The 27,441-nt window shown below is 48.0% G+C and overlaps 3 protein-coding genes and 3 non-coding genes across 6 annotated transcripts in view; 3 read left to right on the forward strand and 3 right to left on the reverse strand.

Annotated features, from left to right (window-relative positions):
- The window catches only part of KIF2C (kinesin family member 2C), a 34,774-nt gene extending 34,524 nt beyond the window's left edge, over positions 1–250 (reverse strand). The window contains exon 1 of the mRNA XM_036756124.1: positions 8–250. Within this exon, the coding sequence (XP_036612019.1) occupies positions 8–71 (64 nt within the window). The 5' untranslated portion in view covers positions 72–250. The remainder of the gene's footprint in view (positions 1–7) is intronic.
- Positions 251–4,182: 3,932 nt separating this feature from the next.
- The window catches only part of ARMH1 (armadillo like helical domain containing 1), a 52,264-nt gene continuing 29,005 nt past the window's right edge, over positions 4,183–27,441 (reverse strand). The window contains exons 6-11 of the mRNA XM_036755460.1: positions 8,202–8,324; positions 8,043–8,115; positions 5,248–5,377; positions 4,872–4,949; positions 4,400–4,481; positions 4,183–4,313 (exon numbers count right to left, since the gene is read on the reverse strand). Of these exons, the coding sequence (XP_036611355.1) occupies positions 4,183–4,313; positions 4,400–4,481; positions 4,872–4,949; positions 5,248–5,377; positions 8,043–8,115; positions 8,202–8,324 (617 nt within the window). The remainder of the gene's footprint in view (positions 4,314–4,399; positions 4,482–4,871; positions 4,950–5,247; positions 5,378–8,042; positions 8,116–8,201; positions 8,325–27,441) is intronic.
- On the reverse strand, positions 14,734–15,048 carry LOC118845361 (cAMP-dependent protein kinase inhibitor gamma-like). The gene has a single exon (XM_036753262.1). The coding sequence runs from the start codon at positions 14,959–14,961 to the stop codon at positions 14,734–14,736; it is 228 nt and encodes a 75-aa protein (XP_036609157.1). The 5' UTR covers positions 14,962–15,048.
- LOC118849388 lies at positions 17,813–17,930 on the forward strand. Its single transcript, XR_005010429.1, has one exon. It is a non-coding gene; the product is annotated as a U5 spliceosomal RNA (small nuclear RNA).
- Positions 18,930–19,046, forward strand: LOC118849389. The gene has a single exon (XR_005010430.1). It is a non-coding gene; the product is annotated as a U5 spliceosomal RNA (small nuclear RNA).
- Positions 20,868–20,983, forward strand: LOC118849387. Its single transcript, XR_005010428.1, has one exon. It is a non-coding gene; the product is annotated as a U5 spliceosomal RNA (small nuclear RNA).

Genomic DNA, 27,441 nt, shown 5'->3' on the forward strand with positions numbered 1-27,441 from the left:
CCCTCACCGTTGCTTCTCTGAATCTTGATGGCTAGGCCCGGGAGCAGGCGGGCAAGCAGAGTAGCGTCCATGGCGAGCTAGTCGGGAGAGATGAGTTGGGCAGTGAAGGGCGTTCGAGGGTCGGACAGACCTCCTAGCAGCAGCGGCTGCGACAGCAGCGGTAGAGGCGGCAGCCTTAGCGTTCGAGTCTAGCTTGTACCAACCGCCGCCGTTTAAATGCCGCGCGCCTGCGTCCTACGTCCTGCGTCCTGCGTGTGCGTCCACACTTCCGCCTCTTTGTCGCGGCGCGCGGTGCCTCCTGGGAAGTGTAGTTCTCGCCTAGCCCCAGATTTCGCTCAACTTCCCAGCTCTGGGTTCCCGCGGGGACCACAATGCGCCTGCGCGGCACCGCCTCCTCCCTGCCCGGCTGGACCCATGTGAGCTCGGAGTTCGTGACCCATCTCATTAGTTTATTAAACCTTGACCTTTTTCCGTAAGCCAGGGGAATGAAGAAAGTGGGTGTACGAGAGAACACTGGACCCTAGGGAGAGGCCAAGGCTTCCCGGAGGTGGCAGCATTCGAGCTCTCCATGAGATCATCTCATCCATTCGGTAGCAGTTCCAGCCCAGGGACAGCTTCTGGAAGGAGGGGCTGGACACTGGCGTGCTGCGCACCCCCGACCCGCGCACCCCCTCCCCTCCCCACTGCGCCCACCACGGCCTGGCTTGCTGATTGGAGCTGGCTTACAAATCAATTCCTGATTGTGTTAATAAATGACATGGCCACTAGCCGTGCATTGGTGACAAATATTTTGTGGAGGGGCGGGGGTCTGGGCTTGGGGCTCAGGCATGGAGTGCGATCAATAAACGTTTATTAAGCACCCACTGTATGCTGGGCACTGTGCTAAGATTTGGCCTGTTTAGTCATTTGGGGCATATGCCCGCCGAATAAGACTGCCGGATTTCAGCTGAACCGTTAGCCTTCGCATGGACTGCTGCAGTGCCATCTGATGGACAAACGATATCTGGAAAACCTTCAAAAACATTCTTAGTGATGTCTTTGGTTTTCGTATCCCCTAACTTTCTCCCAATGTCCCAATGTTCCTCCTCCCCGCCCCCCCCCCCCCGCCCAGACAGCCACCCCACATAACAAACCATTTTTAAAGGGAGGAATAAAGGAGGGAAAGAGGAGGAAAACAAAAATAAGGGAAAATCTCCGAAGCCATAGATGCCCCGCCCGGAAGGGGCTGCCTTGGGGGAGGCAGTGGGCTCCCCATCCTGGGAGGGCTTCAAGCAGAGACTGGATGTCCCCTTGTCCCAAACGCTAGAGTGGGGGGGCTTTCAGGCATGGGTTAAATTTGACAAGCATTGAGGTCCCTTCCAGCTTTAAATTTGGCATTTGGTGAAACTGTACTCTTGGTAGCCTCTGCCCTTTGGAGCCAAGAACAAGACTGATGCCTCCTTCACAGCACAATCTGCCTAGGACAGCTCTCGAGTCCTGCTCCCCACCCTCACTCCCAGTCTCTTTTCCTCGCTAAATATCCCCAGTTCCTTCAATTGACCCTCATGTGGTCATTCCCCTTCCTGGCAGCCCTTCTCCGGACATTGTTCCAGTTTCTCAGTGTCCTTCCTGAACCATGGTGCCCAGCCCTGACCACAGTGCTCCAGATGAGGTGTGACCAGGGCAGATGATAGAAGAATGCCCATCTCCTGGCTCCTGGAAGGGCCACTTTCCTTAATGCAGCCCACGATCTTGATAGCTTTCCTGGCTACCCCATTGTCCGATGCACTCACAGCACTGCAGTCCCCCAATCCCCCCCACCCCCCATCATTTTTAGACAATTCCCTGCTGCACTTGTGTGGTTGGTTTTTAAAAACTGAGTGTAAGACTTTACACTTTTCTCAACTAACTTTTTCATTATCCAATCGAGTTTGATGTTCTAACTAGTCTGTTGAGATGGTTTTGAATCCTTTCAGTTTTTTTAATTAAATTTTATTTTTAAGCAAGGTCATCCTTCTTTCCCTCCCACTTCCCTCACTTTGACCTGAGAAAGTAAGAAAAAAACAATCCCTGTTTTAAAAAATTTATGGTCAAGCAAAACAAAATTTCTTATTGTCCATGTTAAAAAAAGTGTCTCAGTCTGCACTCTTGAGGCCATCACCTCTCTGTCAGGTAGTGGGTAGCATTTTTCATCATGAGTCCTCAGGACTGTGGTTGGTTATTGTGTCGATTAGAGTTTCTCTCTCTCTCCTCTCTCTCTGTCTCTCTCTCTCTGTCGCTCTCTCTCTCCTGTCTCTCTCTCTCCCTCTCTCTCTCTCTCTGTCTCTCTCTGTCTCTGTCTCTCTCTCTCTCTCTCTCTGTCGCTCTCTCTCTCTGTCTCTCTTCTCTCTCTCTCTGTCTCTCTCTGTCGCTCTCTCTCTTCTCTCTCTGTCTCTCTCTCTGTCGCTCTCTCTCTCTGTCTCTCTCTCTCTCTCTCTCTCTATCTCTATCTCTCTCTCTCTCCCCCCCTCCTCTCTCCATTATGTATATGTGGGCACGTATACTTCTATATACATATTTTTGGTTTTGTTTAATATACTAAGAATCGCCTTCTTACCCTGCCTCTCCACCTTGACTATTGAGAACACAAGAAAAACAAAATCCATTATACACACATATAGTCAATAGTAACAAATTTCCACGTTGGCCATATCCACATCCTAAAAAAAACTTAGTCTCAGTCTGCACCCTAAGTCCCTCCTCTCTATTAGGAGGCGAGTAGTATGTTTCATTGGTCCCATGGAATCCTGGTTGGTCTTTATGCTGATAAGAGTTTAGCGCAGTAGCGTTCCATCACATTTATATACCATACTTTGTCCATCCATTTCCCAAATGAGGGGCACTGCCCAGGTTCCTATTATTGGCCACCTCAAAAAGAGCTATAAACATTTTGTACTTCCTCAGAATTTGTTTTGCTTAAGGCTAATCCTGCCTCTCCATCCTCACTAATTCTCCCTCACCATGACTTCCCTTTCTCTCCTTTTACCCTGTCAAATGAAATGTGTTTCTGTACCCAGCTGTGTGTGTATATTCTTCCTTCTTTTGACCAGTTCAGATGAGGGTGAATTTCAAGTGTCAGCCATTCCCCTGACCCACTCCTCTAATTTGTATGGACTCAAATTTTGTATCCTGATGATGTGAGATGATCCTTTCTGCTCCCCCTCCAGGCTTGAGGCTGGTGTCATCCTGATTGTGGCTCTTTGCTACTTGAATTCTTTCTTCCTGCCTGTTTGCACTTTTCTTCCCTTGACCTGAGATCTCTGAATTTTGGTTATAATATTCTTGGGAGTTTTCATCATGGGGTTTCTTTCAGGATGTAACTGGTGACTTCTTCTTGGCTCTCGCCTTCAACATTCAGTCTGGTGCATTCTCCAAATATTTGTTGGGAAGGTGTGGGGAGAAAGCTACATTCTAATACTTCTTCTCACCCTGCCATCTTGACCACCTCTGAATCCTGAAGGGAGGGGCTTGGGCCTTCCTTCACTCTAGCTTAAGGGGAGCTTTCCAGAAACCTCCCAAGGTTTGGTCTCTGAAGGCTGCACCATAAACCACATGGTAGCTCGTTGCCCAATAGCTGCCAAGCAGCTCTGAGGTTCAGTCACCCACATTTTTAAGATGAGCAGGTAGGGAAGGAGAAACAACTCTAAACCCAGAGGTCAAAGTCATTAGATCTGTTACCTGTCCAAACTGGCAGATATTGGTGAATGGGAATATAGACACCCTCACAAATGCACACATCTACTGAGAAAGGATACTGTTTATTGGACTTGCTTCCATCCCTCAGAGACCTAGAGGTTGGGAGGGGTCTTGGAGGGGCAGCCAAAGGCCTCTCATGGGCTGTACCCAGAGCCATCCCCATCCCCACTCCACCAGCCTTGGAGGGGCAGCCAAGGGCCCCCCAGCCATAAAGACTACTGTGGGACAGGATCTCAAGACACCGAGAACAACTCAAAAAAAACTACAAACAAAGCTTCAAATATACATGCAGTTCAGAGCAAGTCCAATAAGAATTCCTAGAAGAGTAAAAGCAAGTGTTAAACAAGGAGCTAAAAAAGAATGCCCATAGCTGCTTCACCTCCTCAGCCTCAATGGCCTCCCCTCCCCCCACTCTGATGGGCAGCCAGCAGGCAGGGATGAAGGTACGAGGCCAGAGGTAGGGCGGCTTCAGTGGAGCTTCATCTGCTCTTCACTACCCTTAGCCATCTCCTTTTTCATGCCATCTTCCTCCTCAGACTTGGGGACTTCAAAGCCCTTCCAGGTAGTCAGGGAGATATTGGAAGAGAAGATGCCTAAAGCTGGAAGTTGGAGGCAGACATGAGGGCCCAGGTTGCACTCCCAGCCCAGCTGATGCCCCTTTTCCAGCCTCCAGAGCCTAGCTCACCCTCAGGGATGTTGATCTTGTTGGAGGCCAGGATGTCAGCTTGGATGCTGTCCATATTCATGTACAAGTCCTCTGCATTGCTCTAGGAAATGGGGGTGTTAAAGTGAGGTGGCTTTGGGAACGGTGGAGGGGGCACCCAAACGTGGTCTTCAGGGAAGTTCTCACCAGCACTGGGCTGCCTTAGGCCATGGCAGGAGCCAAAGAAAGACATGATGGGATCGGCCCAGCTGAGAACACGACAGTGGGTCCCTGGAGCACTGAGTACACCAGCCCAAGAACAGAGAGAGCCTAGGCAGCCTGGCCTCTGAGAAGGGCACAGAGGTAGGTGTGGAAGCAAAGAGCCAACTGGAGGCCTAGCAGAGGTTTGTGGGGGTGAGGACTAGGCTCCTGAGTTAGGAGATGCACCAGTTGAGGCTGAGTCTAGGCTTGGGATGGAGCAGGGGGGAGTGGGCGGGAGGGGAGGGAAGATCACCATGAAAAGCTCAAACAGACTATCCCCCATGGCCATGTGCACATGCTCCTCCACTATAGGAAATGTCTGGACAAAGTACTGCAGAAAAGAGAAAAGAACAAAGCCAGGAGATGCTGGCCAGAGTCCCAGACCCCTCTCCCCCAGCCCTCACCCCATGCCCTTCCATTTCCCCTTTCCCTCCCCTCCAGGTAACTGTCCCCACCCCAATCCCAGGGCCCCCCTCCCCAGGTCTCTCTCCTCCAGCCCCTACCGCCCCACCTTTCCCCTTCCTCTCCCTCACCCAGGTAACTGTCCCCACCCCCAAGCCCAGGGCTCCCCTCCCCAGGCCCCTCTCCCCAAGCTCTAGCCCTTCCCTGAAGCCCCTGCCTCCCTGCACCTCCAAGGTGAGGCTGGCCAGACGCTGCCCATTGCTATGGTCCTGGTTGCCCATGGCATACATCAGGTGACTGACTACCTGCAGGGCCAACAACTCTTCGGCCACAGCCATGGAACTTCGAGCGATGACCCTGTGGGAAGCAACCAGGTGAGCAGAGCAGGTCTCCCATGGGCCAGCTCAGCCAGGGACTTCTGTGGCCCAGGTGCTCCCAAGTCAGAGCTGCTCCAAATAGCCTAAGTGGTCAGTCAATCATTAAACATATATTAAGCACCTACTATGTGCCAGGCACCATGCTAAGCACTGGGGATACAAAGAAAGGCAAAAGGCAGGCCCTGCCCTTAAGAAGTTCACAGTCTAATGGGGAAGGCAACATGAATACAATCTTGTGCAGTCAAGCTACAGACAGGATAAATGGGAGATAATGTCAGAGAAAAGGCACTAGAATTAAGAAAGATTGGGAAAGGCTTCCTGAGGAAGATAGGAGTTTGGCTGGGATTTGAAGGAAACTAGGGAAGTCAGGAGGTAGAAATGAAGAAAGAGGGCATACCAGGCAGAGGGCACAGCCAGAGAAAACAACCAGTCAGGAAGTGGAGTTTGTGGAGGACCTGAGTTCAAATGTGACCTGAGATACTTACTAGCTGTGTGACCCTGGACAAGTCACCTAACCCTGACTGCCTCAAAAAAAAAGTCAGGAAATGGAGCTCATTGTTCAAAGATTAACCAGGAGGAGAGTGTCACTGGATCACAGGGTACATGTTGGGCAGAAACATGGAGGAAAAGTGGAAAGACAGGAAGGGGTCAGGTTCTGAAGGGCTTTAAAGTCGAGTTTAGGGTTTTATATTGATCGTGGAGCTGACAGAGAACTGCTGGAGTTGACTGAATGGGGGTGTGGGGTGGGGGCTGTGAGACAGAACTGGGCTTTAGAAGGATCATTTTGACAGCTGAGTGAGGAGAGACTTGTGGCAGGCAGACACTCCCCCACCCCCCATCCAGTGGTTATTGTATAAGGTGTACTGGGGGTTATTGGTGTCAGAGAAGAGAAGAGGGGAAGTGTGAGAGATGTCATAAAGATTAAATCAATGAGATTGGGCAGGTAACTGGATATGGAGACGAGGGTCGTGAGCCTTGGGAGGATGACAGTGTCCTCGGCAGTAACAGGACCTAGCTCACATCAAAGTCAACTGCAAGTCATGGTCCTCTTCGAGAACGAAGGACAAACACATGAGGAAGGTGAGGCAGAGAGGAGGGCTTGGGGGGAAGATCATGAGGCCAGTTTCAGACGTGTTGAGTTTAAGCTGTCTACGGGACATCCCATTCAAGGTGTTCAATAGGCAGTCGGAGGAATGTGCTTTAGGACAGCAGAGAGAAGAGATGGACGAGGCTCTCTGAGAGCAGACTGTGTAGAAATGGTGACTGAAGTCATGAGAGCTAATGAGACTGCCAGGTAAAATACAGAGGGAGAAGAGGGCCCAGGACAAGAGCCCTGGGGGGACATCATGGTTAGAGGGCATGATCCGGAGCAAGAGCCAGCAAAGGAGACTAAGAAGGAGCGGTCAGGGAGGTAGGAGGAGAACCAGGAGGAGGGGCATCCTAAACTCCTGGAGAGACACAGGTGTACAGGAGGAGAAGGGACAGACAGAGTCACTGGGAGGTATCTCGAATAGGTAGGGCAGTAGCATTAGAATCCAAAGGAGTGAAACAGTCTCCCAAAGTGAGAGAAATTGAAATTGAGGAGGAATTTTGTAAAGTCATATAATGTCCTGCCCTCAAGCTGTAGAGGGGGAGGGAGCCATGGGGAGTGGGCAGCTCCTGGAAAGCATTGCCTGTCCTACTTTTCCAGGCTAATCTCATATAATTCTATACACTCTGGGCTCCCCAAACAAATCCCGTACTCTTCTACCTCGGTGCGTTTGCTCAGGCTGTTGCCTATGCCTGGTCTTCCCTCACTCTCCTTCTTCACCCGATGAGGAACCAGAGTTCCATCTGCTCTGCCGTGAGGCTTATGAGCAGCTGCATGGGAATTGTTGGAGGACCAGGGGATGTTTAGCCTGGAGAAGAGGAGACTTGGGGGTGGGGAAAGGACCTGAGAGCTGTCTGGGGGAAGGTGCAGGGAGGCTGACTGAGTCTAGATGCTAGGAAATCTTTACTGCAAAGATGAGCAGTCTTTGGGTGGTCTGGGCAGTCTTAGAGGGAGTAGGATCCCCTACCCTGCTCCGAAATCTTCAAGGAGAGGCCCATTTGTGGGGAATAGTCGGGAGAGTCACCCCAACAGCCCCTCCGAGCCAGAAGCTGCCCTCTGGGCTTTGAGGACTCTGGCCCCAGCCCCCCACCATGGTCATTATCAGGACATATATTTTATGGGCCTTGCTGTTCCCAGAGTCCCACTCCACCAACCTAGGAGGAAGGCCATGTAAGATAAGCATCCAGTTTTACAGGAGAAGGAACTAAGTCCCTCCAAGCAGTTGGGACTTTCCCAAGGCCACCAAGCTGGTTGGTGCTAATGCTGCTTTCTAAACTAAAGCATTGTGACTCCAAGCCCCGGTTCTTCTTCCTCTCTGGTCTGTGACAGAGCTCAGGGATCCAAGTTTTCTGGCAGTTGGGGGCAAAGAGGAGAGGGGCACTGAGACAGGCCCAGAATGTGGGGCGGGTGGGGCACAAGGCCGAAGCAAAGCTTGAGCCACTTCTGTCTCCTCCCTCTCGGTGCCCTCCTCCCTACTATGGAGAGCTGATGTTTGGACAGAAGGCATCTTAACTCCAAGGACACTGGGGGGTGGTGTTGAAGAGGGCTTACTTACCCAATGGTCTTGGCAGCTGCAGCTTGCTGCAGAAACACAGGGAGGTGGCCAGAGACCTGGAATACTGTTGGGTCTGCAGAAGGAAGGAAGGGAGGGCAGGGATGGACCCTGGGTGAGTGGATAAATCCTGCTGGGGGCTGCCCAGGAGGCCCAGCTCACCTTGTAAGATCTTGGGCTGAAGCTTGTTGGTGTCTTTGGCAGATGGTTTCAGGAGCGCAACCAGGCCTTTAAGCAGAGTAGTCCGGACATCAGTTTTGATGAGATCTTTGATGAGCTCGATGGCTGCATGGGGAGGGACATAGGAAAGGAAGGATCTCAAAGCTCTGATTCCAAAGGTGAAACCTTTTATCTGGCTCCTGGGTGACCAGGCATGGAAGCGGGGTCCACCACTCACCAGGTTGCCCTAAGCCCAGAGAACTTTTCCTGCACTGGTCCAGCTGCTTGGCTTCTCTTCTCCCAGGGCTCCCAGGGGTAACCCAGGAGAAAAAAAGGGGACCTCTGGGCCCACCCTTCCCTTTGGTTTTTTGTCTACAATTAATCTAGCTCTTCTGGAAGGGATCCAGGGATGCTGGTGCTCTACAAGCCCCTATAAGCCAGCAGGGTAATGTAGCACCAACCACTCTAGGGCCCTCTTGGGATTCATCAGTAAGGAATGGGGAGGCAGCTGGCCTCTGTCCTGGTGACCCCTTATCTGGAGGACTGGGGTTAGTTCTGATCACCAAGATTTCAGAAGGACATCGATCGGCTGGAAGGTGGCAGCCAGAGTGGTGGAAGGCCTAGAGTCTGTACTGGAGGAGGATCAGCTGAAGGAATAGGGCATGTTTAATTGAGAGAAGAAAAGGATCAGGGGAACACAATTGATCGCTGTTGTCAATAAGTCGTAAGTCAGTCAACAAGCATTTATTACGTACTTACTATGTGCCAAGCACAAGCCAAAAGAAAGTACCTGTCTTCAAAGAGCTTACCTAGTGATTTGGAAGACAACACATAAAAGGAAGCTAAAAAGGGGGTGGGTGGAGAAATGAGTTACCCAGTAGGGAGCAGAGCAGAATACTCAGGACAGCCTGGGTGTCCTTCTTAAATAGAGCTTCTGGTAGCACCATCCAATGAGAGGAGGAGCACCTGTTTGTGCTGCTTACCTTGGGGAGGGGCAGGGTTTCACTCCCACGACTCTGAACCAGCAGTGGGGGGAGAGCAGAGGTGGTGGTAAGGAAGAACTGTCCCAGAGTGGGATGGGCTGCCTCCAGAGATGATGAGCTCCCTCTCCTTGGGGTTCTTCAAGCAGAGGATGGATGGCTACTTCCCATAGTGATGATTCTCTTGTGTATAGGTTGGACTAGAGGTCCCTCCCAACTTCGACCTTTGGTTAGTCTCTGATCCTATGTCAACCCCAAGCTGTGGTTTAGGTCTGGGTGTTCCCTTGCCTGCATTCTGAATCATTAGGCACCAAAGCCCCATGAAAGTGTGGCATGGAATGGTCTTAGGATAGACAGAGGATGCATGGATGTCCTACACCCATTTGGTGGGGCTTTATTTTTCTTAGCAAAGACATTTACTAAGGTGACATTGTAAATCTAATACCTTTAAAACATTCCCCCCACAAACCCAAGGCTCCTTCCAAAATACACTGGAGAAGGAGACGAGTATTTACTAAGTACCTGCTATGTGCGAGCACATGCTAAGCCCTTTATAAATGTCACCTCAATTTGATCCTCACAACAATCCTGGGAGGTAGATACTAGTACTACCCCCATTTTACAGTTGAGAAAACTGAGGCTTGCCCAAGGTCACACAGCTAGTAAGAGTCTAAGACCAGATTTGAATTCAAGTCTTCCTGACTCCAGGTCCAGCACTCTATCTACTGTACCATCTAGCTGCCCACTCAGGATCCAAAGGGAAAGTGGGCTCAAACTTGGAGTTCAATGGGAGTGAGGTATATGTGGGACAAAGGCAGCTTCCTGGAGCTGAAAGGCCTATACACCCTTTCTCTCTTCCTAGGGTACTCACATAGCTTCCTTTGGCTCTAGGCCCCAGTTGAGCTCCCAGCATCTGCTTCTTTCTCTGCTCTATTCTCTGCTGCCAGGGCTCATTCTCCTTGAAGCTGCTTCCTCTCCCAGGTGACTCTTTGTATCTATTTCTATCTAGAGTTTTGTCTCTGCTCCCTGCTAGATGCAGTATCTCTGACTTGCCTACCAGGTCACTTTTAAAGTTACAAGGCATACGGAGAGGGGTGGAAAGATAGGAGGAAATCCTTGCTCACCCTTCTTTGAAGAGGTGTCCAACTCTGAAATTTACTGGGCTATTAAAGCCCTCGGAGCACCTTTTCCCCTTCTTGACTCAGAGAAGTTCGAAGTTAGTTAAGGGATGGGGAAGCTTTACAGGCATTCTAAGACCTCATTAGCATTCTCTAATGACATTCTTTGCTTTCAGTGACTGTATCAATGGAATATCTCTTCCTAAGGCTGGAAATATGAGGACCACAAACACCCTGGGTGAAGGGAGCTGAAGGTCCTGGGCAGTTAATGACTTGCATGATTCCTAGAGAGGAGCAATTCTTGAGCAAAAAGGGTAGCTAGCTTTCCTATCCCCTACACTACCACCACCAACTGCTGAACCTTCCATTCATTGCTGGGTACACTCTTTCTGATGCCAGGAGAATATATGGAAGAGGCTTTGGACTATGTGGGCAGACCCAGCCCAAAACTGGGTGAGAGATTCCTGGAATCAGTCATGGGAGCACCAAGCAAGCCATTGGCCAGGCACTGGGTACCATGGTGAGCTCATGTGGGGCATGGGGAGACCACATTCCTTCTCCCTCTGACGTTAGTGCCTTCCCTCTTAAATTATGTCCTGTTTATCCTGTGTGTTTTGTATTTGTACCTAGTCAGTTATATATTGTCCCTTTGTTAGTCCGCGAGCTACTTGAGGGCAGGGACTGTTTTGAGGGCAGCTAAGTGGCACAGTGGATAGAGTCTAGGAGTTAGAATCAGGAAAACCTGAGTTCAAATCCTTCCTCAGATGTCAGCTGCGGGAAAAATCACTTAACCTCTGTTTGCCTCAGGTCCCCCATCAATAAAAGAGGGTTAACAGCAACTCCCACCTAGCTAGTTCTAAGGATAAAATGAGAATGGCATTTGATAAAGGAGACAAAGTGCTTTGCAAACCTGAAAGTGTTACATAAATGCCAATATTACAATTGCCTTTCTTTGTATTCCCAGCACTTAACCCAGTGCCTGGCACATAGTAGGCAGCTAGGTGGCACAGTAGGTAGAGTGCTGGGCCTGGAGTCAGGAAGACTCCTCTTCCTGGGTTCAAATGTGACTTCAGACACTTACTGGCTGCGTGACCCTAGCAACTCACTTAGTCCTGTTTGCCTCAGTTTCCTCATCTGTAAAATAAATTGGAGAAGGAAATGGCAAGCTATTCCTTTGCCAGAAAACCCCTCGAAGAGTCAGACATGATTGAAAAATGCCTAAAAATGATGCATACTTGCTGCCTTTGAAGCAGAGAACACTTGATGATTCTGTTGTTTCTCAGCGAGGTTTCCGTACTTGGGGCCACGTAAGGGACAAGGAGGAGGGAGCTCTTAAATCTTACTTGACCAGGAGCCCTGGAGTCAACCGCATCTGAGCTGAGGGCTCTGGGTTACTTACATTGTCACTGTTGTAAATACCTTTAACTGATAAACTGAGTGAGTGGGAAAACAACGGGAAGGGAAGGGACATTGGGAGTCTAGTAATTAAGAGGATTTTGAGTTTAGGGAATTTATCCATTATCTTAGGCTTTAAATGCAGTGCCCAGGGCTGGGGGTGGGGGGAGACTAGGTACTCTCTGCGAACGCACAGCAGGTGGTGGGTGGGTTGGTAGCTCCAGATTGGGTCCCCTCCTACCCTTGTGCAAGCCCCATGGAATGAGGAGGTTTGAGCTTTGAGTGACACCTGGCGGCTTACACAGATATAGCCTCCTGAGACACAATTTGGAATTTGAAAATTGGAAGAGGCTTCGGCTGTATCTGGTTCAACCCATACCCTAAAAGAAACCTCACTATTACATACTGGACAAGTAGTAACAATCTGACTTCTGCTTGAAGACCTTCCTCGAGAGGGAAGCCATAACCCCTTGATGCAGCCCCTCCCACTTTGGGATAATTTAGGAAGTGTTTTCTGAATCTGGACCTAACTTTGCATTTTTAAAATTTTTGAAGCCAGTTTTCATGTCCCCCACTAAACTTTTTCTTTTCCAGGAAAAACATCCTCAGTGCCTTCAACCAATCCTCATATGACATAGACTCAGGGCTCTTCACCCTCCTGGCTTCCTCCTCTGGACATTCTTTATCTTGCAATAATTTTGATTTTTGTCCTTAAAAAAAAAACCAACCAGCCTTGTACACAGTAACAGCAACACTGTTTGATGACCAACTATGACAGACATAGCTCTTCTCAGCAATACAGTGATCTAAGACAATTCTAAAAGACTCGTGATGGAAAATGCTATCCACATTCAGAGAAAGAACTATGGGGTCTGAATGCAGATCGAAGCAGACTATTTTTTACTTTTTTTTTCTTTCTCATGGTTTTCCCCTTTTGTTCTGATTGTTTCTTCATAACATGACTAATGTGGAAATATGTATAATGTGATTGTAAAAAAAGAGATTAAAAAAACCAAAACAAGACAACCGAGGTCATTTCCCAATATGGTTCCCCTTTTAATTTTCCCCTGTACCAAAGAAAAACTTGCCCCAAACCCAACCAGCAGAGTGACCGCACGTGATAGTCTGTGTACTATTCTGTATCCATATTCCACAACCTCTCTACCAAGACAAAGGATGTTCTACCAGGGAAGAATGTTTCCTTTTCCTTAATCTGGCATCGAGGTTGGTCCTTTTAACGAGTCTCTGAGGTTGGCTTCCCTTTAGCTATACTGTTATTTATGTTGTTGTAGTTACTGGTTCTACTGACTTTCCTCTGTATCAGTTTATACAAGCTTCCCAGGTTTCTCTGAATTCCTCATATTCGTCATTTCTTATAGGGCAGTCCATTGTGGTCAGAAACCACAGTTTTCTTAGTTGTTCCTCAATAGTGGCAAGCACATTGTTTCCAGTTTTTTGCTCCTACAAACAGTTATTATTTGCCACCAGTGGCTGTGGCACTGAATGGCCGGAGATGGCCGAATGCCACAGAGAGTGAAAAGAGTATGCAGGCCAGGTGGGAGAGTACAGCACAGCTCCATTCATTAAACTGAAGAAAGGGGCTTATATACCTTTTTAGGCAAGCAGATCAACAAGTTCACGTGTGAGACATTTGTTACATTGCATGACTTCCTTGTGCTTTGTTCCCTTTTTGCCATAACAATATTGCGTTAATCAGCTCACAGGTTTTAGCACGTGTGTGCCGAGGAGGCTTGGAGAGTCTACATCCTGGGCAGCACACATGTGTGCCGAGGGAGCTTTGGAGAGAGCACATATGTGCCGAGGAGGGGTTTGAAGAGGCCACGTGCTGAGTCATCAGCCCAAGGGCAAGAACAGGCCCCAGGGAAAACCTGGCCTGTATCTTATCACAGAATGGACTTTGTCAGAGCTGGCCCTCTACAATCATTATTCAAGTTATATTATTGCATTATTTGATAATATATTAGAAATTGTTAAAATTATGTTATGATTGTAATTAATATTTTTTTCGCACAAAAGGTCTGAATTTATTTTCCAAGTGGTAGGCATCAAGTTTGTAGAAAGGAGACACGACTTAGTAAAATTGGGAAACAAAATGATTCCCTTAAGAATGGGTTTGGAAAAGGTCAAGAATCATTCTCTCTGAGCTACACAGGCCAAAGAGTTTCAATTAAAACACCCCCCTCTATGCTTCCTCACCACCCCATCTCCATGGAAATAAAAGGCAAGTCTCCACTGTCTTTTCCCCCATCCTTACCTGTACCCCCAAAGGTGGATATTTAAAGTCAAAGTTTAAAAAAAGTAAAAAGGAATTAATCCAGATGGGTTGGGAAGGATCTCTCCCTTGATCCTGAGGGTCAGAGATGAAGCAATCAGCAACCCTGAGGATAGGGTGCTCCCTAGGGTCAGCAACCAGGTTTTAGCCATCTGTTTTGCTTCCTTCAGAGCCCTGAACAGAGTAGGCACTCAGGAAATTGAATGGATTGAGTGGGTCAGTGTGAGGGACAAGGCCACTGATGATGTTTCCCCTAAGAGGAAGTAGGAGGGGACCTGGCTTCTATCTGTCCTCCAGAGGAAGGGGTGGTACCTCCCCATTCCCACCCCACAAGTGTAAACCAAATAAATAATGTTTTGAATTGCCAAATACAGTAGAATAGGTGGGCCTGAATGAAGGGAAGGTCCATGATAGGCAAAACCATGGGGTTTCCCTAGGCTGGGGTAGGGCTCTTAAGGTACCTCCGGAGGCTAGCCTCAGTCTGAGGTCCCCATAGCAGGGCCAACCTGCCCTGAGCACAAGCTTCCTCTGTGTGTGTGTGTGGGGGGGGGGTGAGGTGGGGGGGGGGTGGACTAGAGGAAAAGGAAAGTCTGGGGAGGTCCACATGGCTTCATTGTGCCCCAACAAGTTACTGCAGAGGAGGGAGGTGGTCCTCGGGGAGAATGCTGCCAAGTCTGCCTCTTGAGAAGCCTGGGCTGGTTGTTTCTTCCTTCAGCCACTGGACAAAGGGAATGGGACAGGGGCAAATCTCAGGATGTGGTAGTGCCCTCATTTCCCTCAGGCCTCGTGCCGGCTTCCTTGTCCGAGGTGCTTATCTCTGCCTGCCTTGCGCCTCCGAGTGCCAGCTCCCCCATGGTCCCCATCAGCTTCCTCATGCTCACTGCTGCCGAGTCATCCTGGATGTCAGGGACGGCATTCCTGCAGCCTGTTCTGTCACGGGAGATGAAGTCTGTGTATGAGGATTCAACCTCCATCATGCCTCTAGCATTGCTGAGCAGGGCTGGTTTAGTTCTCTTCTCTTCCCATCATGTCTTCAGATTTTCAGCTCTTCACTAACCACTATAGACAGTGCTTCCAGATGGTGCTTTGAGATCCCTCTTTGCTCAGCCTAAGCCAGTCCTCCAGGCAGACTACACGAGCTCTGACCGGCTGGGAGGGGCACTCAGGTCAGCGGGGATTGCCCGTTGGGCACAGCCTCGAACCGACTCCCACCCCTGTGCCTCGCAGGCCCCAGGCGCTCTGGGGCCTTCTCTGCCTCCCTCTCCCAGAGTGGCCCGGGGGCCAGGGAGTCCTGTAATTAATATTTTGACACTGATCACAGTGACTATTTTTGGGTATATACAGTCAAGGGATGGCTGTGTCAAAGACAGTGACTCTTTGTGCCTAATTCCAAAGTGTTTTCCAGCACCTGTGTCTCCACAGGCCACCTCCCAGGATTATTGTTGCCAATTTAAGGGATGTGGGTTAAAACTTCAAAATTGGTAAACTGGTATTTCTCTTACTACTAATGATTTTAAGTACTTTTCACATGGCTATTGATAGTTTGCTTTCTTCTTTTGATAATTTTCCATTCATATATCTTTTCTACTAATTTATTGGAGAATGGCTCCTAGTCATGTATATTTGTAGAAATTCTCTGTGTATCCTGGATAGCAGGATTTTATCAGAAGTATCTGATATGAAGACATTTTTTTTTCTGATAACAATTACATTGGTTTTGTTTGGGCAAAAGCTTTAAAATTTTAAGCAATTAAGCTTTTAAAATTTTATGCAATTAAAATTGTCTATATTATCTTTTGTAAGTTTATCTCTATCCCTTGTTATGAGTTTTCTCTCCACAATGGTGAAAAATACTTTTCTTTGTTTTACTGTAATCTTTTCAGGACATAATCTTTTATATTTGTGTCAGGTATCTATTTGGAGCTTACCACGTGTATGTTGTAAGATGCTATTCTAACCTATTTTCTGCCAAACTGGTTTCTAGTTTTCTTGGAAGTCCTTGTTGGAAAGGAGTTCTTTCTCCAGTAGTTGAGGCTCTTGGGCTCAAACACTGGGCTACAGTTGTATATGGCTTCTTCTGAGTTTTTTTTTTAATCCAGGGTGTTCCACAAATCTAGCTTTCTATTTTTTAACCAGTACCAAATAATTTTGATCATCAGTGCTTCATATTTTGAGATATGATCAAGCCACGCATGGCCTCTTCATTCCTGCTTTTTTCGTTCCAATATTTCTCTTGAGATTGTAGACTTTTTGTGATCAACTTAATAAAAAAGGTTTTTTAAAAATTATTCAATAATGTTCTATAAAATAGTTCCTTGGTAGTATGGTTGGGATAGCAGTAAATCTGGAGATGAGTTTAGGTTTCCCATGCCTTCCAACTATTCCACAAACATTTACTGATACTGACAGAATTCTGAGCTAGGCATCAAATGGGATAGAAATGAGTGGATATGACTTGAGTCCTGTCAGGTACAAAGCATTTTCCTATCTCCCCTCTAGGCTTGTGGCCATTACTCTCTCCGGATTCTCCTCCTACCTATCTGACGATTTCTTCTCTCTCTCCAGCTCTCACCCACTAACCATGAGTGCCCCCCAGGGCTCTGTCCTGGGCCTTCTTCTATTCTCCTGATGACCTGTCAGATCCCATGGGTTCGTTATCATCTCTGTGCTGATAATTCTCAAATCTAATAAGTAGCCCCTGCTTCTCTAACTTTCAGACTTTCTTCAGATGCCTTCCACGTGTGGAACTGGGTGAGACACACACACAGCCTCTATGTGAGCAGAGGGGAACCCTGTTGTGAGGATGCCAAAGAAGCTTCCCAGGGCCTCTGAGACTCAGTCTGATGCTTCCTTCTGAGAGGAGGGTATTGTTTGCAGATATTAATAAAGGTTGGTTGCATACATTAAGTGTTAAATCTAATGAACTTCCGTGCACAAGTTAGCATATGTCAAGGTAAATGGACTCTAAGTATGCACATGTAGGCTAGGTGAAAGGCAGGTGGTACCCTGGATAGAACTGGGCCTGAGTTGGATTCTTGTCTCAAATGCTTACTAGCTATGTGACCTTAGGAAAGACACTTTGCCTATCTCGAGCCTCAACTTCTTCATCTCTAAAGTGGAAATGATAAAAGCAGTCATTAATGTAATAACCTCTCAGTGGGTTATAGGTAGGGTCAAGTGAGATAGATAACATGTGTAAAACTCTTTGCAAAGGTTAAGGTGCTCTATGAATGCTGGCTTTTAGAATGCTTCCTTTCTTTACTCCCACCTCTTAAGAACCTGGGAGAAAGATGATAAGCTCCACTTCAGAAATGTCCTGTTTGAGGAGGCAAAGTTACCCCAAACTACAGAGGACCAGGGAGTATCAGGGGCTGGGATGGGAAACCACTATTTAGAAGCTATAAATTTCCAGGAGTTAGAAGATGAAATGGAGGCTGGGGGGTGGGGTGGGGCGGTGGTGGTGTGTGTGGACCCTTCAGCCAAAACAAAACATCTCCTCGCCTTGCAGAGAGATAGAACCCGAAGGGCACTTCAAATGTCATTGAGCCCAACGAGGAAACTGAGACGCAGAGAAGAGCCAGTGGCTGCCCAAGGTCATACATGGCCTCACTGGTAGAGTCAGGATTCGAATCTGAGTCCCTGATTGACTGTTAGAGACGCAGGTCGAGTCTCACTGGGAGCGAAGCGCCTGGCTCCTGCTGCCTGTGGGCTCGGGCGCCAGGCCTAGAATCTGCATATTCACAATGCTTTGCAGCCGCAGTAGAAACTCGCCCTGAGTTAACCTGGAGTGGTGTCTGCAGGGGTAGTGACTGTTGAAACCTTGAACACATACTCTGGTTTCTCTTCAGATCGAATAAATCTTTCGCCTTTTACTAAAGATTTCCGTGGAGAGAAACAAATAAGAGTTTTTAACCAATTTTTAGTAAGCCTTGCTACCGCGAGGTTTAGCTTTTGCGTTCGAAAAAAAAAGAAAGTCATCTTATTTTGGATTCCATTGCTATCCAGTTTTTCTACAGTTGGTTCTCGTCTGCTAAAAAAGGCTCTAAGGCAGTTTTGTAATCCAATATTACCAGCTCGCGGACTAGTATTCTGTCCCAAAAGCAGTTTTAAGTTGTTTTCGTTTGGCTGGTTCTTACTTAAGCTCCGAGGATCTCGGTTTGCGGACGTTTGTTGGCCCCGAATCCTTTTCGGAACCGCCCTTTTTTATACAGCTCTTAAGAAGCGCTGTTCCCCTCTCTCAACTCGGTATTTTAGAGCCGAGGAAAAGGACGCTAAGTGACCGGCTCAGGGGATTCCAGCTTGGAAATGTCTGCGGTGGGCTCGCCGACCCTAAAGCCCACAGCTCACCGCCTCCCCGCCTCCCCACGTGTTCTCTAAGCATTTGGAAGAACGCATCCCAGGCTGGGGGCGGGGGGGGGGTTGGGGAGAGTGGCCAGGGCTGCCTGGGTTTTCGGATTGTGTTTCCTTCTCAGTAGTGAAAAGACCAGGTGCCTTCTCCAGGTGGGGCCAAAGTTTCGTACGCAATTGGCCTCTTTCCGGGGCCTCAGTTGCCTCCTCTGTGAAATGGGGAGATGATAGTTCAGCTGGATCTCCAGGTCCGATCCTGGACTGGCTGCTTCCTGCCTCGAGCGCTCTGGCTCGGGACAGCCCAAGGTGGGGAGGAGAGGAAAGTTGGCTAGTGCTGCTTTGCATACCCACAAGGCTCTGCGTCACAGCGCGAACGCTCCCAGGAAGAGCACCCCCCTTTCCCTGATTTTCCCATCCTTCTCCCACCGACGCAAGGACCTTTGGGGTTATTTGGGGGGGGCACAATCTTTGTCGGTCCGGCATGCTCCCCGAAGAGTCCCGGAAGGGAGAGAAGGTCCCGGGACCGGGACAGCACTGGTCACCGTCCGCTAAAGCTGGGGTGTTGTTGATGGGGTGGGCGAGGCGGGAAGTATGAAGCATGCTCTGGTTTCTCTTCAAACCGAATAAATCTTTCGCCTTTTACTAAAGATTTCCGTGGAGAGGAACAGTTAAGAGTTTTTAGTCAATTTTTCGTAGGCCCTGTTTGCGCAGGGCTTGTAATTTTGTTTCTAAAAACAGAGCTTTAGAGTGGTTTCATTCTTATTCTGTGGTTCTTCTTCATTTGCGTCATTATTGTAAAAACTTTATTTTTTGCATCTTAGAATACGCTTTTGTGCGCAGTGCAGTGTCTATCTAGAATTTTGAGCAGAATTTTCTGTTGGCTATACTACTTAAGGGCGGCATCAAAACTCCTTAAACACTGAGAAAAGGGCTTTCCAGGGGCGGAGCAGGGCTTTAGCGGTCGGGGTGTAATGACAGGAAAGCTGGAAAGTGGCCGGCGGGTAGCCGACCTCATCTCCTGCAGATTACTCCCCTCACCTAATGGTAATTTAATGTTTCTGGTTGTTCGTGGCCCTCTGTGATTCCATGTGGGGTTTTCTTGGCAAAGATACTAGAGTGGTTTGCCATTTCCTTCTCCATCTCATTTTACAGATAAAGAAACTGAGGCAAACAGGATGAAGTGCAAGATTTGAACTGAGGTCCTCTTGACTGCAGTACCCTGCTCCACCTAGTTAACTTTGGCTAGGAGCAGGCAGCAACTGAACTCTTGATTGGATAAAGCAAGCACCTACTGTGTGCCAGGGGCACTGTGCCAAGCCCTTTACAAATATCTCAGTTTGATCCTCACAGTAACCCTGGAGGTGGGTGCTATTGTTACCTCCCTTTACATTTGAGGAAAGATATATTGTAGGGGGTGGGGTGGGGTGGGGTGGGGGGACAGAAGTAAAGTGCCTTGGCCAGGAGGATGACTTTGAAATTCCTCCTTCTGACTCCAGGCACAGATCTCTTTGAAATTCCTCCTTCTGACTCCAGGCACAGATCTCTATCCACTGCGCCACCTAGTGGCCCCTTGGCACACGACACAAGTGAGGGAAAAAAAAGTTCGCCTGCCCCACCAGACTAAGCACAGATAGATCTCCAGATAGCACTCCACTAGACACATCCATGGAAGCCCGAGAACGCCCGTGTCAGCCAGTCCGGACTCCGCTGCTCTCTAGCGTCTCTGCAGCTGGTCCAAGGGCAGCATGAGACTCTGGCACACGGTTTGGTAACCTCGTGGCAAGCTGTCAATGTCACCAGCCAGCGGGCAAGCAGCCTGGTCCCAGTTTTAGAGCCGAGGAAACGGACGCTAAGTGAGCGGCTCAGGGGATTCCAGCTTGGAAATGTCTGCGGTGGGCTCGCCGACCCCAAGCCCAGAGCTCAACGCCTCCTGGCCTCCCAAGATGTTCTCTAAGCACTTGGAAGAACGCATCCGAGGCCCTGGAGGGAGGAAGGGGGAAGAGCGATTGGTGAGGGCCGGTGTGAACCTGACCAGGGCTTCGGGCTGTGTTTTCTTCCCAATGGTGAAAAGGCCAGGTACCTTCTCCAGGTGGGGCCAAGGTTTCGTACGCAATTGGCCTCTTTCCGGGGCCTCAGTTTCCTCGTCTGTGAAATGGGGAGATAGTAGTTCAGCTGCATCTCCAGGTCGGATCCTGGACTGGCTGCTTCCTGCCTCTGGCGCTCTGGCGCTCTGGCCCCGGACGCGCCCAAAGTGGGGAGGAGGGGAAAGTTGGTTAGTGCTGCTTTGCATACCCACAAGGCTGTGCGCCACAGCACTAACTCTCCCGGGGAGAGCACCCCCTTTCTCTGACTTTCCCATGCTTCTCCCTCCGACGCAAGGGCCTTTTGAGTTATATTGGGGGGGAACAATCTTTGTCGGTCTGGGCTGCTCCCCAAAGAATCCCGGAAGGGAGAGAAGGTCCCGGGACAGCATTGGTCACCGTCCGCTAAAGCTGTGGTATTGTTGGTGGGCTGGGCGAGGCGGGAGTTTTGAAGTATACTCTGGTTTCTCTTCAGATCGAATAAATCTTTCGCCTTTTACTAAAGATTTCCGTGGAGAGAAACAATTATGAGCTTTTAGCCAATTTTTTGAGGCCCTGCTTATGTGGGGCTCATTATACTTGTTAACAACAAAAGACTTTGAAGTAATTAGTGTTGTTAAGGTTACTAAGTTTTTTTCCACGATGTTTTTCTGGTCGGTTTTGCTCATAGTGCTTTTCTTCACTTTTTTTAACGGATTTTTGTTGTTTTTGGTGTCCTTAAGTCTGAACTTGGGCTTGAGTTAATACATGCCTGGGCTTCTGCTTTTTGCAGGCCATGTGACTAAACAGGTGACATCTTCAAAAAGCTGGGAAGGGTACTAACAGGTTTGGAGATGAGAAATTCTTTGGGGAGAATTGATGAAAGAAGGCTAAAGGGGGCAAATTCTTGGGGGAGTAATGAAAGAAGGCAGGAAAGCTAGGAAATGGCAGGTGAGCACGGCCAATCTTTCTTCTGGAGTTGTGCAAGGCTGAGTAGAGTGAGGACCGAGCCTGCTCCCAATTCATTTCTAGGAACCCTTGATTTGTGAAGAGCCTGCTTTCAGGCGGCTCACAGTGAGTGAGATGTGACCATGAAAACTAGGGCAGAAAAGACAAGACAGCAAACTCACCCGGTCAGTTGTCAGGTCCCCTTGCCATCCACTCCTGAGCCATGTTGGAGAGCAGAGCAGCTGCTCATCCAGCCCATCCCTGGTCATCCATCCTGCCTGGATCTGGAGCTTACTACCTCCTCCCACTAGAGGTGAGGAAGTTTTTCCTAACATGCAGCCTCTCAGTTGGAATCTCTGCACTGCTCCTGGCTTTGACCTCTGAGGTCAAGCAGAAGAGAACAAGCTGATTTACTTCTTTACAGGGCCACCTGGAAGATGGCCAGCATGTCTCCCCTGAGTCTTCTCTCCAGGTTGAACACTTCCAGTTCCTTGACCCAATTGTTATATGGCATGGACTCCATTCCTTCCCCATCCTGGTCAGCCTCCTCTGGACACTCCCCACATGAGCCAGGTCCTTAAATCATCATGTTGTCCAGAACTGACTGTGGCCAAAGCTCTGTCCCCTCTCAATAATGCAGCCAAAGATCCCATGAGCTCTTTTGGCTGTCCAATTTTGCTACTGACTCATACTCATTTTGTGGGCCAATAAAACCCTCAGATCTTTTTCGGACAAATTACTCTCTAGCTATATACTTCCCCCATATTGTACTTGGGAAGGTGAAAAAAATGCTCTAGAAATCACTTGTAATTAGAGAAATGTAAATTAAAGGCAACTCTGAGGTACCAAACCACCTTATACCCATCAGACCCAAAAAAGTGATGAAAAAGGGCAATGACAAGTGATGTAGGGGATGTGGGGAAACTTTAGGGACTTTAGTGTACCTGGAGGAGCTGTGAAAGGGGCCAGCCATTCTGGAAAGCAATTTAGAACTATGCCCCCAAACCTATTAAACTGTGCACAGCCTTTGAGCCATGCCCTTTGAGGTCTATACAGCAAAAAGGTCAAAGAAAGAGGAAAAGGACTCCTATGTACAAAACTATTTATAGCAGCTCTTTTCATAGTGTCAAAGAAATTGGAAACTGAAGGGATATTCATCAATTGGGGAATGGCTGAACAAATTACAGCATATGGATGTGATGGCATACTACTGTAGGATAAGAAACAATAAAAGGGATGATTCTGGAGAAAACTGGGAAGAGTTATATGAGCTGATACAAAGTGAGGTGAGCAGAACCAAGAGAACAATTTATATATTAACAAGATTGTAAAAATCAAATGTGAAAGATCTGGGGATTCTGAACACCACCATGATTAACCATGATATGGAGGAAAAATGCTACTCACCTCATCACGGAGAGGCGAGAGGTTTAAATATACAGAATGAGACATTTTTTGGAAGTGGCCAAAATGGCAGTTTTTATTGCTTGGCTATGCTTATTTGTCACAAAGGTTTTGTTTTCCTTTTTTGGAGGGAGGTGGGTAAGAGAGAGGAAAAAATAAATGCTTGATAACTGAAAAAATTTAATTCAGAAATCCCTTATCCTAGGAAGTAACTGGAAGTCACTGGAGTTGATTAAGAGAGTGGCATGATCAGATACAACCTTAAGGTAAATTACTGTGGCAGCAGTGTGAATGGTGGATTGGAGTGGACAGAGATCTGAGGTGGGAAAACCAATTAAGAGCCTGTTTAAATAATCTACAGGAGAGGTAATAAGGGCCTAAAATAAGGTGGTAGCTTTGTGGGTGGGGAGAAGGTGTCAGCTGAGAGAAATGTTGTCCAAGTAGGAACAGTAAGATTTGGCATTGAGTTGATATGTGGGGTGAGGAGGACTGAGAAATTGAGAATAATGCAAAACTTATAAATCTGGGAGAATAGCAGGATGGTGGTGCCTTTGAAAGAATTAGGTGAGTTTGGAAGACGGGTGGGTTGGGGGCAGTACATAATGAGCTCAGTTTTGGACATGCGGAGTTTGAGATAGCTCTGGGATATCTGCTCCAACAGCTCCTATGGGTCACATGGCATTATAGCTCAGGGGAGACATAGGGGCTAGATCTGGGAGTTATTAGAATAAACCCACAGAACTGGTGAGAGAGTATAAGATTGGGGGGCCTAGGACAGAGCCTTATTGATGATCACAAAGTTCAGGAGAAGAAGTAATGTCCAATGACGCTGGAAGATACATTGGGGCCATGTTATACAGGGCTTTAAAAGCTGAACAGAAAAGTTTATATCTTATCCAAGAGCACAAGTTCTTAAACTTTTTGTGTCTGTCATGGACTCCTTTTCAGAATAAGATTTAAAAATTAAAACAAAGCACATAAGATTATAAAGGAAACCAATTATATCAAAAAAAAGTTATCAAAATATAAAAAAAAACCACAGTCCCTCATATTCAGGGGACATAATATGGATGATGAACACTGAGGACCTGAGAATGGTCTTGGGGGGAGGAGGGGTCCTAGTGTAGGGGGTCTTGGTTTGTTTTTGTTTTAGTATGGCACAGACAGGAGCAGGTGTGAAGGTAATAGGCAAAGAATAGGGAGAGGTTGAGGTTTGGAGAGAGAGAGAAGAAAGAGGACAAATTGCTGGAGAAGTGGGTTGGGGATGGGATTAAAAGGGGAGATAAGATTTTAGTTAACTGAAAAAATGTAGAGTATTAAGAACAAAACAAAAGAAAGAGCACATGGAAAGGGATTGGTCTTAGTAATGAGAAAGTAATGATGAGTTCAAATCTGGCCTCAGACACTTACTAGCTATGTGACCTTGGGTAAGTCACTTATCCCCCCCTCCCCCATTGCCTCAAAAAAAAAAAAGGTAATGAGATGGGAATTCTTTTTGTCTCTGTTTGTGTTGATCAGGCTCTTCCCCTAAATCATCAGTCTCCGTTCTCTGGACTTTGTTGACACTTCTCTCCTGGTTCTCTTCCTACAGCCTTGTTGGTCTCCTCAGTTTTTCACATTTGTGTAGTGTTAATGTGATTAAAGATCTCCCCTGCTCATTCAGTAAGGTCTTTACTTACACCCTTTACTTATTAGATCTAAGGCCCCAAGCCCATACCCTTTTGCTGTTTAGGTCACTGGGGGTGTGAAACCCTCAGAGCCCTAAGGAGAGGTGGGAAGACCAGAGCCAATTATATAGGCACTGAGTTCCAGCCATTCCGAAGTGCATGAATTCAGTCAATCAATCAGAGACCTGAGTTCTAGCCAATCAGATGCCAGCTAGGAGTATATATAAAGAGAGCTCAGAGTGTGAGAGAAGCAGAATTGAGGAGCAGATATCAAGAAGACATTGAGACAGCAGACATTGAGAGCATCTGGACAGGGGCGGGGCAGGGGAGACTGCAGAGCAAAGAGTGAAGAGAATCCAGGAGACTGCAAGGACTCTGAGAACTGCAAGGACTTTCAGAACTTTGGGAGAGGATACAGGCAAGCAGACAGTTAAGATTCATGAGTGACTGTTTACTGGAAGGCCTTAACAGGGGGGAAGGTTACAGGATAACTTGGTTCCTTGCTATAATACTGTGTTATAATTTCCTCGTCGCTATATTGAGGTGCGCTTACTGGTTTTGGAATATAATTACTGCTATATCGAATTGGAGTTATTGGTCTTGGGACTGAGTCCTCTGGTGTCTAAATAAATGTTATACTTTCTTTGCCTTCTACTTAGAGTTTTTCATACTTTGCAATTCCGAACCATACAGGCATATTCATGGTCATCCTTGAGGTCATGAATCTTGCCTTACTGATACAATTTGTCAGAGAAAGAGGGAGAGGAAGGAAGTAACAGAGGTCTATCAAGGGGTTTTGAGAAGAAGGGGCCAGGAAGAGAGGGAATCCAGGTCAAACAGCCTGATTTCTCTGTAAAGTGATAAGGTCCTTAGCTGAAACAGACAAAGGGAGGAGGAGGAGGAGGCTGTGGCTGTGGCCGTGGTGGCCCAGGAGGCTGGAGGAGAGTCAGTCAACAATTGACAAGCATTTTTAAGCTGTTAGTATGTGCCAGACCCTGTGTTAAGCCTTGGGGATACAAAGAAAGGGAAAAACAGGGTCCCTGTCCTTAGGGAGCTCACAGGCTAATGGGGGAGACAACATGCAAACAACTATGTTCAAACAAGTTTTACACAGGATAAATTGGAGAAAATCTGCAGAGGAAAGGCATTAGGGTTAAGGGTGATTGGGCAAAGTCTCCTTTGGATTGAAAAGTAGGCTTTTAGATGGGACTTGAAGCTAGGGAAGCCACAAGGCTGAGATGAGGAGGGAGGGCATTCCAGGAATAGGGGAATGTTGTTCCCCTTTCATTTTTGAAGAAGACCAGTGATATCTCCAGTGATGCCATGACTGCGGTCTGATTTGGATTGAGTGAGGCAGAGTTGCACAAAGTTGTCAGCCTCACTCTATCTTTTACAGTCATCCAGGATGACTGGCCAGGATGCCCAGGATGCAGTGAATGACCTTGGTATCTTTGATGGCTTCAAAGTGATCCACATTGCCTGCTTCAGCTGCCTTCATGGCTGTTGGGACAAATCTTTCTCATCTGCCCATTCCACAAGGGGAAGTCTTCACATGTGTTGGGGAGACATCACCCCAATTCACTGAGAGATTTGAGGCCTGTCAGCTACCCTCAACCTGGTTTAGCCCATCTGCTGAGATGGCTTACCAGAGTGTTGGAGCCTCAGGTAAGAGTTGGGTGATAGGGTGTACTGGTAATGTAAATTTGAAGACCTTTCCCACCCATTAATAGGCCCATGTGACCTGCTTATGTCACAGGAAGCCTAAGTCACATGTGGTAGGAGGAGCTTGCTGAACAAGTGGAACTGGAAGGGTGGAGCAGGAAATGCTTAGAGCAAGTTAGAACCAAGGGAGGAAAAGGGCACAGGCAAGGAGTGAGCTAGGATTTGTGGGAAGGCCCCAGCAGGTGAGAAGGCTAATAGGATGGTGAGGCTCCATGGTGTGACATTGTGTCTTAAGTTCCTTGCTGCTATGATGAAGTCGGTTTACTGGTTTTGGGATTTGTCTGCTTGGATGGGTTGGACTTCCTGGTTTCGGGATTTAGCTCTCTTGGTGTCTGAATAAATGTTTAATCCTTCTACTTTCTATATGGAGAGTCTCATATTATGCGATACAGAACTACACAGGCATATTCACAATTATGGTCGATGGTGTGACTATCGCCTCGCTGATACACAGCTGGACACCAAAGGTGGTGAGCAGCCCTGAAAAGGGCTCAGCAGCCCTCATAGCACAGGTACTAGTCCTCCCTGAACACCCCATACATCCAGAGGGGACAGCTTCTGAAAATGCCTGGAGCTGGGAGATGGAGGGTCTCTGAGGAACAGTGTACAGTGTACAAAGTCAGCCAACGGGACGGTCAGGCTGGGTGAGCTCTGTGTTTAACCTTGCTCAACCTCTGTTTGCCTTGCTCAGCCAGCCTGTGGCCTCTCTGCTAAGGCTCCCTCCCCTTAGGACCAACCTCATCTCCTGCAGACTACTCCACTCACCCAAAGATGATTTAATGTTTGTTGTTGTCCAGTCCAGTTTGGCTCTCTGTGACCCCATCTGGGGTTTTCTCAGCAAAGATACTGGAGTGGTTTGCCATTTCCTTCTCCAGCTCATTTTACAGATAAGGAAACTGAGGCAAACAGGGTTAAGTGCAAGATTTGAACTGAGGTCCTCCTGACTGCAGTACCCTGCTCCACCCAGTTACCTTGGCTAGGAGCAGGCAGCAACTGAACTCTTGATTGGATAAAAGCCACGTCCTCTTTGAAGGAAGGAAGCAAACACCTACTGTGTGCCAGGGGCACTGTGCCAAGCCCTCTACAAATATCTCAGTTTGATCCTCACAGCAACCCTGGAGGTGGGTGCTATTGTCACCCCCCGTTACATTTGAGGAAAGATATATTGTCGGAGGTGGGGGGACAGAAGTACAGTGCCTTGGCTGGGAGGACGGCTTTGAAATTCCTCCTTCTGACTCCAGGCACAGATCTCTATCCACTGCCCCCCCCACCCCAGCCCGCGGGCAAGCAGCCTGGTCCTAAAGGGAAC

The sequence above is a fragment of the Trichosurus vulpecula genome, chromosome 4, assembly GCF_011100635.1.
Source record: "Trichosurus vulpecula isolate mTriVul1 chromosome 4, mTriVul1.pri, whole genome shotgun sequence".
Lineage (NCBI taxonomy): Eukaryota > Metazoa > Chordata > Mammalia > Diprotodontia > Phalangeridae > Trichosurus > Trichosurus vulpecula.